Consider the following 11,563-nt stretch of genomic DNA (forward strand, 5'->3'; position numbering starts at 1 on the left):
CCCTTTTTTCCCCATTTCCTTTCCTTTTTTCCCTTTCCCTTTTTTCCCCCTTTCCCTTTTTTCCCCATTTCCTTTCCCTTTCCCCCTTTCCCTTTCCCTTTTTCCCCCTTTCCTTTTTTCCCCATTTTCCCCTTTTCCCCTTTCCCTTTTTCCACCTTTGTCCCTTTTTTCCCCTTTTCCCCTTTTTCCCCTTTCCCTTTTTTCCCCTTTCCCTTTTTCCCCCTTTCCCTTTTTTCCCTTTCCCTTTTTTCCCTTTCCCTTTCCCTTTCCTTTTTTCCCCTATTTTCCCCTTTCACTTTCCCTTTTTTCCCCTTTGTCCCTTTTTTCCCCTTTTCCCCTTTTTTCCCCTTCCCGGTGCTCCCCCCCCCCCCCCTCCCCCCCCCAGCACCCGGGCCAGCTCCCGCCGCTCCCCCGCCCCGTCTCGCGGACGCTCCCGGCGGGCGGGGCCCGGCGCGGCGCCGCTATATCAGCGCATGCGCGGCGGCGGTGGCGGCGCGGGGCCGGGGCGGTTGAGGAGGAGAAGAAGAAGATGGCGGCGGTGCGGGCGGTTCGCGGGCTGGTCAACGGCGCCGGGCCCGGCGGGCCGCGGGAGCAGGTGGCGGCCATCACCCGCGACTACGTCTCCCAGCCGCGCCTCAGTGAGTGCGGGGCCCGGCGGGGAGCGGGCGGGCTCCCCGCGACGCCTCGGTGGGCGAGCGCCCGCTGGGCCGCAGGCTAGGCCGAGGCCGGGTCGCCCCGAAGCCGGGCGGGCCGCAGCTCCGGCGGCGGGCGGGCGAGGCCGGCAGCCTGGGTCGCTCCTTGCGGCAGAGCCGGCCTCCCCCCAGGCCGGGCGCCCCTTCGGGCTCAGGTGCAGGGCTGGCCTGGGGGTGCGCGGGGGGCTCTGGGGGGCTGCAGGCCGGTGTGTGTTCCCCCCCGCACCCGAGCTGGGCTTTTAATTGCACCGGGTGGGTGCTGCAGTCGTGCTTTTCGTGGCTTTGTCCTCTCTAAACGCTTAAATTAATCACACGCTGGAACCACAGGCCTGTTGCCGGCATGCTGGGTGGCATAGGCCATTTTGGTGTCCTTCGTGAGAAACTTGGGTTTTTAGCAGGAACTTAAAGCTACTGTAAACTGCGGGGGGTGGTGTGGATTCTGTCCCTTTTAAAATGAAGTTGAGAAATCCAATGGAAAAGGGGAAATGCTGTGGCCTTGTGAAAAAGCCTTTATTGCGGTGTAGTAGGGGGGGAAGTCAAAGCTGTTTGAAGGTGCACTTGATTTTTGGCCTTTTTTTGATCTAGGTGGTAATTACACGAGTGACTCCACCTGTACACCCAAATAGTGTGAGTACTTACAAGGTGGTAAGCAGGGAGCTTCTCTGTGATGGTTTCTTTGAAAATGTCAGTCTGGTTTGAAAGCCAAATCGATCATCGCCATTCCTGCTCCCCCAAGTCTACTGCTCTCCTTTAGTCTGGAGTGGCGGCTTCTGTCAAGGTTGGAGCCAAGGTGACTTCATAGTCAGTTCATCTTTTTCTATGTAGATTTTGGCTTTTGCCCAAACTGACACTGCTTGCAAGCCGGATAAGAAAAACATTTCAGTTGCTTTTGGTTTGTCACAGAACTGGTTGATCTTATTGGAAACAGGATTTTGAGTCAGTGGTGCGCTGCTTTCAGGGGGAATTGATGCTGACTGATGTCAAGGAAATACTGTCTTGCGGACAAAACAAGGAGTGTTGTAAGCCCTTTCCCGTTGACTGAGGAGGAAGTGCTCATGAGACAGTCATGAGATGAAACGCTTTGCTCAAGATAGTGTTTTCTATTTCTTGCAGGCAGTGGGCTGCAAACACTTGCAGTCTAAGCAGAGTCCACTGGTCAAGGAGTCGTAGCATAATGTCTGTGTAATTCTCCTTGCTCAGGTGAAAGGAGCAGGCCAGCTTGTGCTTTTGATTAAGACTAGTTCAGGGAACCATGTTGTGTCTCGGGGTGTTTAGCAGGATTTTGACAGGAGTAAAAGTGAGAGATAGGAGTTCCAGTCTTAGACCATCTTATATACCCAGTGACCCTCAAACCTTACCTAATGCAGTTTTGATTATTGCCAATTAAGAGATTACATTGCAACAATTCAAACTGCTTGTTTAAATGTAAATACCACACTGTTGACAGTCTAGACAACACATGGTAAGTGTGCCAAACCTGGGCAGACTGAAGTGGTGAAGCCAGATGATTCCCTGTGGCCTGGTGCTGGTGGAATTTGTGATCTTTCCTAGTACCACGAGCGCCTGTTTCCTCTGCCTTGTAGCGTGACCAGGAACGGGTGCTGGTGTCTCTCCTGTTCTGCAAATGGCTCCACTTGCTCATTTTTCCCTCCCAGGGATAAGTGATTAACAGTCACTCTCTTGGTCACTGCTGCTTGTGACCCTGATAAAGCTTTGACTCAATGTTGCTTTTACCTGTGGATCAAGTGATGCTGGGATACTAGTGTGTCCTTAGAGCAATGCAGAAGGACTGTTTACTACAGCTTATTTTCCCAGGTTTTCCACTGGGCTGATAGCAGAGTGGTGAATTCTGGGCACATGGTACCTCAGAAGTTGTATGTAGTGCTAATGCTTGAGCTGCTGATGTTTAAGACATGAGCCTTCTGAGGAGCTGGCTAGCTGTGGCCTTCTCTCAGGTGTCAATCCTTAAATTAAGCCAGGATAACCCAAGAGTAGGAACAGTTTGGCTAAGGTGAAATTCAACCTTTTACAGTATGGTGCATTGACCTTTTCTCAGGAGTCAGGAAAGGTGTTATAAGGTTTCCTCTTAGCAGTGTGCCAAAAAAACACAACTCGCTGTAGAAGCTCTGCTGATCAGCTTTTGAGCATGAGAGCCGCTTGCTTTGCTAAGTCCAGGCTTTCATGTGGGCTCTTTTGGTGTCATGGAGCAGGATATTTCTGTGGTTAAAAAAAAAAAAGCATAGAAGTTAAGTAGTGATATTAGGGTTTTCTCACCATTTGTTGGACATGAAGTGCAGTGGCACCTTCTTTATCACAAATTACAGATGTTGTTATCCCTGCTTTTTAAAGATCTTGCAACTGTATATTTTTCTTAGCTTAGTATGCCAACTCTACATTGTATTGGTGTTTCTGGTGGCATTTGAGTTATCCCTGGATATAGACTTGCAGTGAATTGCTGTGACAGACAAGAAAATTGCAATATCGTATATCTTAACGTTACCTTAGGTGCTTTGGAAGTAGCAGCAAAAAATGCTGGCCACACAATTCAGTAGCTAATCCTTCTTTTAGAGTTCATAATAAATGTGGAGGCGGTACAAAGCTGGGCCCAAAATCTGCAAACCTGGGACTGGTGATTGGAATGAAACTTTGAAAACTTTATGTAGGATATTTCTGATATTTTGAGGAAGTAGCTAATTTGTGGCTTGCTTTCTTTCAGCTTATAAAACTGTATCGGGTGTGAATGGTCCCCTGGTTATCTTGGATCAAGTTAAGGTAAAGATTCAGATTGTTAACGAATGAAGCTTTTTGAGAGACATTTTACAAGAAAATCTGTGACAGATTAAATCCAGACTGTCATGAAATTCATGGGTCCACTGAGCAATTTTAATACAAGATATGTTTCTAACTGCTGAGATAAATGAGAGTATGCAAATTGCTGTAAAGCTGAGGAGAGTTGGGAGAAAGGGAGGGTCTCTGAGACTGTTGGGGGGAAAGAAAGGAAACAGTGTTTCAGTTTTACCAAAATCCCCAAAATGTTGTCTAAACTTGAATGCATAAATATAACTATTCACTTTGTTCTTGACCTTTTTGTTACCAAAGTGTAAGTGCTCTGTAAAAGGGAACTGTAAACAGTTTTGGCTTGTTTTCAAATCACTGCCAAGTTACTGTTGAAGGCAAGCAACTGATGCTATGTACAGGCAAAAGCGAACTTTTTCTTCTTATTGTCAGACGCTACATTGTGGCTTTCCATTAGTATTTCAGGACTACTAGGGCATTTAGAATGGGTTCTGTTGGGTCTTTCTGCGGCCTGCAAATCTGAGCAAATGTTGTATAGTCCCTGTAAAAATGGCTTTAGCCTGACAAATTTTAATTGCCTTGGAATGAGTTTTGTTCTGATGATAAAATTATTTTAAAAAATAGAGTAGTTGCTAAGCTTAAGCTTGCCTGAAACTGATAGCTTCTGTCTCATGACTTTTCTTCTGGATTTTACTGTTTTCCACCATCTTTCTTGTTCATCTTCAGTTTCCTAGGTATGCAGAGATTGTCCACTTGACTCTTCCTGATGGCACAAGAAGAAGTGGGCAGGTTCTGGAAGTCAGTGGCTCCAAAGCTGTGGTTCAGGTATGACTAGGGACTGGAGTGTCCCTTGTTGCAACAGAAAAACATTTTATTTATCAGCATGTGTCTAAGCCGTGTCAAATCTATCTTGTGATATGTTCTTCCGTTACTGTAAATCAAAAAATAAAAAAATCACCTACTTATTCCAGCTGCAGGTGGCATGAATAATTTTTGAAGATTGAAAGCTGGAGTACAGTGATTTCTTTTTTCTATTTGCATCCCCCCCATAGATTTCTTTGCTGCTAGATGAAAGGAATCGTACTGTAATTGTACAGTATTAGATTCAAGATCAACTCCTATGCTATGCGAATGCAGGTATTTCTTTTAAGCAGCTGTTTCTTGTTAATATTAGTTCTTCTTATCTGAAGAACTTTACCCTGTTGGCAAAGGGAAATACTTGAGATCAAAGGAATGGCACCGGGTTTGTTGGTTGCTGCTGATACGCTTCATGAATTTTGTTTAAAGTAGGTTTTTATGTGATGTTTTGTACTAGCAAGCTGCTCTTGAAATCCTTTGCTTGCAGAGGACTGCCTTGCTTTTCTGCCCTCTGGCTGATCAAGTTCTCAAGCTGTGAAGCAGCATTCTAGTGTGTTATTTTGTAAAGCACAATACTTACTCCTTTCTCCTGTGTGTTTTTTTTTTTATTCTGGTATATTTGCAGGTATTTGAAGGAACTTCAGGTATTGATGCTAAGAAAACGTCTTGTGAATTTACTGGGGATATTCTTCGAACCCCTGTCTCTGAGGATATGCTTGGTAAGTACTTGCATATTGCTTTGAAGAATGAACAGACTTATCAGACACTAACTTATTTTCACAGTAATTTACATTTTGATTTTATTGCTGTTTCTTGTAGGCAGAGTATTTAATGGATCAGGAAAACCTATAGACAGAGGCCCCATTGTTTTGGCTGAAGACTTCCTTGACATAATGGGTATGTTCTTAATCCATTTCTGGTATGGAGTTAAAGACAAATCTGGTGTGTCTGATTTCTGAAAGTTAGAATAGATTTGGTTTTGAACATGGGATCTAACTGTTAAGGGGAGTCTTTAAGTATGTGTGTGGCATCAAACCCAATCAAATTTACACAAGTGCAGGAAGAGGAGGTAATAACAGAAAATAACTGTTTTCTGTAACACCTGGAAGCTGTTCTTTGAAGTATTTGTAGACTATCTTAATTATACAGCCTCCAAAAATAAAAAGCTAGTAACCTGACAGGCTTTTCTTGAAAGCACTCTTACTATTTACCTGACCACATGTCTTGGGATCTACAAAAGGCTCAGGTATGACCAGGCGCATTTAAAGATTTGTAAGCTTAACAGTGGGTTTTGCACCTTTTGACGTGAGCCTTAGATCAGTGCTCCAAGTCAGTGGTAGTTTGATCAAGCTTCAAACATGTACATGGAATAACATGTGTTCTCTTAAAAATATAACAGGTCAGCCAATCAATCCCCAGTGTCGTATCTATCCAGAAGAAATGATTCAGACTGGCATTTCTGCTATAGATGGTATGAACAGTATTGCCAGGGGGCAGAAAATCCCCATATTCTCAGCTGCTGGCTTGCCCCACAATGAGGTGAGTACTCAAAGCTACTCTCTAACCAGTTAGTGGCTTGCATTTCACTGAGGTTAAAAAGTAAACTCAGTTAAATTGTGGTCTGTGTAATAGCATCAAACATACAGAAGGAATGAAAAAAACTTTTTTTCCCTCCTAGATTGCAGCTCAGATATGTCGCCAGGCTGGCTTGGTGAAGAAATCCAAAGATGTGATGGACTACAGTGAAGAAAACTTTGCCATTGTGTTTGCTGCTATGGGTGTAAGTCAGTATTATTGGACGAAAACGATGCTTGAGTAATAAATAAGACAATGCCGAGAGCTGCTGAAGTATTCTAAGTAGGTCTCAAGTATATAACTAAACAGTGCTAAACTGGCTGGCTGAATGGCTGAAAATCCCAAATGGCCAGAAGTACTGTGATAAAGTGTGTCTGATCAGGATAAAGTATCTTAAACTTAAAATCTCCAGCCTGGAATTCTAGCAATAACTCATTCTGTTGAGAATGTAGGGGAGTTTTCATGATACAGAGAGCTTTGCTTATGGATTATTAATGAGGTGGTTGGGCCTTAGTATGATGCAAAATGTAATAACCTAAAATCTGGTCTGGAACTAATGCCTTAATATCTTGATTTAGGTGAACATGGAGACTGCCCGATTCTTCAAATCGGACTTTGAGGAAAATGGGTCCATGGATAATGTGTGTCTGTTCCTGAATTTGGCCAATGATCCAACGTAAGTAGTTAGGCTATGTTGGTTAGGAAAAGGCCAAGAAGAACAAGTAAACCAAAAGCTGAAGCCTCACTGGTGTCCTGCCAGATGTCACTTACGTTGAGGCAAAGTTGAGTATGAAATGCTGGTACTCCAGCTGGTGCACGTAGATTTTTCAGAGGGTTTTAAAGTATTTGTTACTTCAAACTGTTACCTTGCAGCCTTAAAGTACTCGTCGTAAATAATGCCGTACTGTTCTATTTCAGCATTGAACGCATTATCACACCTCGTCTAGCTCTAACAACAGCAGAGTTCTTGGCATATCAGTGTGAGAAGCATGTGTTGGTCATTCTGACAGATATGAGCTCCTATGCTGAAGCTCTGCGAGAGGTACGCATTTATTAACTCGCATGCTGGGTGTTGGCAGAAAGGGTTTGTTGTATAAAGTGAGAATGTAAACTTCTGCTCAAGCTGTTACAATTAGTATTCATTACAATGTCCTAAAATAGACAGTGAGGCTTTTAGTTATTCATTGATTGTCTAGGATTATGTTCAGCAGTCAAAGAGCTATTGTTTCTCTGATAGCTAAACTTGCTTGGCTGGTGGCATTCAGCAGTTTGATATTATAGCTTCTGTTTTGCCTTGGCATCTTTTCTCATCATACATGGTTGTGGTGACATATTTCTCTTAACAGGGGTTTGTGTGGCTGTATTTTGGTATCACCTGCAGGAAGAGGTACTTTAAGTTGCTAGTGTAGCTTAATTAGGAGAGATGGCAGGTCTGTATGAGTGATCTGACTTCTTGGAAATGTTTTTCTGGATTGCCTCAGGTTTCAGCAGCTAGAGAGGAAGTGCCTGGTCGTCGTGGTTTCCCAGGCTACATGTACACTGACTTGGCTACTATATATGAGCGTGCTGGGCGTGTGGAAGGCAGAAATGGTTCCATTACTCAGATTCCTATTCTTACCATGCCCAATGATGGTGAGTGAGTTATTTTCAAGTGTTTTTAATAAACAGCACTTTAAAGAACTCCTTTAGAACAACCTGCCTTATTTTGGACACACAGCAAAATAGGAGGTCCTGTGGCCTTTAGGTTTCTATTTGAATATGGTAGTTCTTGGCTGCCTTCTCTGTCCATATTGCTAATAGAAATGCTTTGCCCATTTCAGGCTTCAGGACTTTTTCTCCAGCCCTCTGTCAGGAGTGCTTACAGCTCTAATCCTTGCATAAGAGCACTTAGTGATATATGGGGGTACTAACTGATAGCATTTTACTTTAGAAGTCACTTAACTGCAAAAAGCTGCTGCATCAGTGCTAGAATGGATATATAAGGTCTGAAAACTGTCAAACCATTTTTTCCATAGATATTACTCATCCTATCCCTGACTTGACTGGGTACATCACTGAAGGACAAATCTATGTGGATAGGCAGCTGCATAACAGACAGGTGTGTACCACGCTGGTTGGAACATATTTAAGATTACTCTGTACTTTTTGAAGTGTTAATACTGAAATTCTTGGATGTCTTTCCTCCAGATTTACCCGCCTATTAATGTCTTGCCCTCCTTGTCTCGACTGATGAAGTCAGCTATTGGAGAGGGTATGACCAGGAAGGATCATGCAGATGTATCCAACCAACTGGTACGTAAAAGCCTCTTCAGAGAAGCAGAAGCATAGTTCAAATACACCTTTTACTAAACAGCCTGTAAAGGGCATGCCAAACAGTTGCAATCCAGAACACTCCTGAGGTTGCTTTAAAAGCATTGACTGAGTGCTTAGTGTAGTCAAGTGAGACAACTTTGTTTGGGTTTGAACAGAAATCATTACATGGGTGATCAAGGTAAAAGTACTTCTGTTTCTATCCTTTCTAGTATGCCTGCTATGCTATAGGAAAGGATGTACAGGCTATGAAGGCTGTAGTTGGTGAGGAAGCTCTTACCTCAGATGATCTTCTTTACCTGGAGTTTCTGCAGAAGTTTGAGAAGAACTTCATTGCTCAGGGTAAGTGCCTGTTTCAAGAACGTCACAGTATGCAGTAACACCTAGAAGGTCTTGTTCTCGGATCTGCCTGGTAGCAAGACATTTTTGTGCCCCATATTTCAGTCTGTGGTTGCTTTCTGCAGGTCCTTATGAAAATCGCACTGTTTATGAGACCTTGGACATTGGATGGCAGCTTTTGCGAATCTTCCCCAAGGAGATGTTGAAGAGAATTCCTCACACAACACTGGCTGAATTCTACCCTCGAGATTCAACTGCAAAACACTAGCCACAGCTTCATCTCTTAACTCCTTGCTCTGTGAAATGCTGTTTGTTTTCTTTTTTTCATGTGTTGGTGTTTACTTGGTCACCCTTAAAATTAAAACTGAGAATAGGTGACATTTGTGCCAGTGTTTCAATGTACACTGATACCAGTTTTTAAAATATCCCTTCTTCCAAAGCCTGGATCTTCAGGAAAATATTTAGGCCAGCTCTTACAAATGTGCAATAGCTATCACAAAGCTTGTTTTTTGAACTGGACCTTTTGTAGACATTTCAAGGGAATGTCTGAGCCTTACCAGAAATTGCAGATCTTTACTTTCAAACCAGGAGCACATGGTTTAGAAAATATGAAAGAGCAAATGTGACTTCCTTTGTCCAAAGCATCTGCTCAATTTGATCATATGCAGTTGCCATGCTGCTGGTGGAACAGATGGCACTCTGCTGTCCTGCTGTTGTGCCTGAAGACCAGGCTAATATGTGGAAAGTGTGGTGCATGACAACATACCTTTCTGAAAAATGCAAGTCACTGATTTTTTTAACTGTGGCTTAAGATTCTTAAAGGTATACATGAACTGAGGACACTAGTAGGCAGGCTAGGTGCTTTTCTACTAGCAAAGGGTCTTTTCAGAGGTCACAGGCCAGTGAGTTGCTATCTGAAGGTAGCATGATAAGGCTTAATTACTGAATTAAAGGTTTTAAATTGAAGTTTGCAGAGTAAATTTCCTACTTCCCCCCTCCCCCTTTTTTTTTTTCTTGGAATTCTGGAAATGCCAGAGACACAAAACAGCAGCTAAAGCATTCCGAGATCTGTAGTGTCCCAGTGGGAAAAACCGTAGGTAATTCAAGGCTTTGTGCTGCTACTGAAGGGGATTGAGATGTGAAAAAAACCCTCTTATACCTGACACAGTTGTACTGGTGGGAGGTCAGCTTTTAAAGTATGTCTTGTACTAAATGCAATAGGAGAAAGCAACTTATTGTGTGAATGGATATTTTGAATTCTGTTATAAAGCATGCTCTAGGTGGCACTGGGTCCAGAATTGTGTTTGAAACTGTTGTGGTTTGCACTCCAGGCACAGATTTGGCTAGCCAGGAGAGCTCAGCATTCCCAAACACTGCAAACTTGGCTAGTCAATTCAGTGTTGTATTTTTTGTTGTGTTTTTTTTTTTAAATTGGTTCAGATGAGGCTCCAAGCCCAGTGCTGGCAGGCTTTCTTGCTTTTTTTTCTAGGCTTAATGTAGTCTAAGCTCTGGTCTAGCTAACCAAAGCATGTTGCACCTCTCTAAACGCCTTCAGTGCTTGTCTAGGAAGGTGCTAACATGACTTGAATGATGGTGTACTAATTCAGCTTTCCCTGATGTCTCCTATGTGCAGTTCTTTCTATAGTTTGTTCAGTGTTCTTTGTAACTTGGATGCAATAGCAACTTTATTCCACTGTATTCCACCCTAAAGCTGTGTCAAATATATTTTTCTTGAGGTGGGGATGGGAGGTTGGAAGTGTTGGCATGAGAATACTTTAATGTAGAGAATATCTAAATAAATTAAATATGGAAGGTGTTGAACAAAGCTTTTGTGATTGTGTTTGAGAACAACTTCAGGTCTTTCAGCAGTGCCTAAGATGTCCTTTGCCACTGGTGATCCTGTTTACATGAATGAAACTACTTCATAATGTGCTGAAAACACTTTTCACTTCCATTTCTAGGTGTGCAGTGAGGGCTATGTGAGCCACCCCCACATTATTGCTAGAGCTGGTTGCTTTTGATGATCAGGATTTGGCCTTCGGTTTTGGGACCGAATGCTTTGTGCTGGTGGAGTGGGTGGGTGGTGCAGTCATGGGTAGAGGCTTTGCAGGAATGTTGGAGGGTAATGCGATACCACCACTGTTTCCACATGCTCTCAACAGATCCTTTGCGCTAGAGGAGGCTAGGAAACCTTGAAAGGCTTCTCAAAAATGAGCTTAGGCATATGTTGATTTTAAATTTTCTGTGTGAACAGTACTACTAAGGGTGAGGGGGGCCTGGGTAGGTTTACTTGGGTATTCTGTGCAGACAGCCTGGGGCATGTCTCTGCTTAAATTCCTGATGTCGGTCCCTCTCCCTGAATTAATTGTTATAAGTTTCCCTGCTTTGGGGATGCAGCATGGCTGGTGAAGGTGAGAGACTGAGAAGAGTGTGAAATGGGGAGATTCAGGATTCTTCCTGATGTACTCCAGAGAGCAGAGGTAAACCCAAACACACCTTCCTTTGTTGAACAATGTACACATCAAAACCAGTAACTTAATGAGGGAAGGAAGCACCTTTCCTTTCTGCTGATTCTGCTATTCATCTTTAAAGAGTTGTGCCCTGATGTGCTGAGCTGCACTGACACTGTCTCCGTAAACAGTTTGTTCTGACTGATAAAAGCCTGAGGCTGTCTCAGGTTTTTTCATATTAAATGTTGCACTATGCTGTAATTTGATCTGTTTCTTCTACAGAAGTACAAGTCCTTGAGGTAGTTAAAGACATTAGCTCATTTAAAAAAAACAAAACACCAAACAAACAACAGAAACAAAACCAACCAACCTCATTTAAATGTCCAAGCTGGTTCATGCAGTATGTTTTTTATCAGGAGAGACACTTAAGTTACAAATTCCCTATCCTCAGTATTAATAAGGGCTTTGATTGTCCCGCAGACCTTGAAAGACTGTTTGTTTAGAGTAGTGGAGGAAGAGAAAGGAGGATCTCGTATGCTAAAA

General features: G+C 43.2%; 1 protein-coding gene across 1 annotated transcript; it reads left to right on the forward strand.

Moving 5' to 3' along the window:
* The first annotated feature begins 500 nt into the window (after positions 1–500).
* Positions 501–10,395, forward strand: ATP6V1B2 (ATPase H+ transporting V1 subunit B2). Its single transcript, XM_049830637.1, has 14 exons — positions 501–638; positions 3,409–3,464; positions 4,215–4,313; positions 4,972–5,065; positions 5,166–5,243; positions 5,746–5,885; positions 6,025–6,126; positions 6,500–6,597; positions 6,840–6,963; positions 7,403–7,553; positions 7,937–8,019; positions 8,109–8,213; positions 8,444–8,573; positions 8,696–10,395. Exons 1-14 carry the CDS (start codon positions 530–532, stop codon positions 8,836–8,838), a joined length of 1,512 nt encoding a protein of 503 aa, XP_049686594.1. The 5' UTR covers positions 501–529; the 3' UTR covers positions 8,839–10,395.
* The last annotated feature ends 1,168 nt before the right edge of the window (positions 10,396–11,563 follow it).

Source organism: Accipiter gentilis, chromosome 28, assembly GCF_929443795.1.
Source record: "Accipiter gentilis chromosome 28, bAccGen1.1, whole genome shotgun sequence".
In the NCBI taxonomy this organism is placed as follows: domain Eukaryota; kingdom Metazoa; phylum Chordata; class Aves; order Accipitriformes; family Accipitridae; genus Astur; species Astur gentilis.

What these genes read in the sequence shown, in the direction of transcription:
- ATP6V1B2 (XM_049830637.1), top strand. Translation starts at nt 530, where the DNA reads ATGGCGGCGGTGCGGGCGGTTCGCGGGCTGGTCAACGGCGCCGGGCCC. An exon ending in GCTCCAAAGCTGTGGTTCAG is followed by an intron (nt 4,314 to 4,971) that starts GTATGACTAGGG and finishes GTATATTTGCAG; the next exon opens with GTATTTGAAGGAACTTCAGG. An exon ending in ATGCTGAAGCTCTGCGAGAG is followed by an intron (nt 6,964 to 7,402) that starts GTACGCATTTAT and finishes GGATTGCCTCAG; the next exon opens with GTTTCAGCAGCTAGAGAGGA.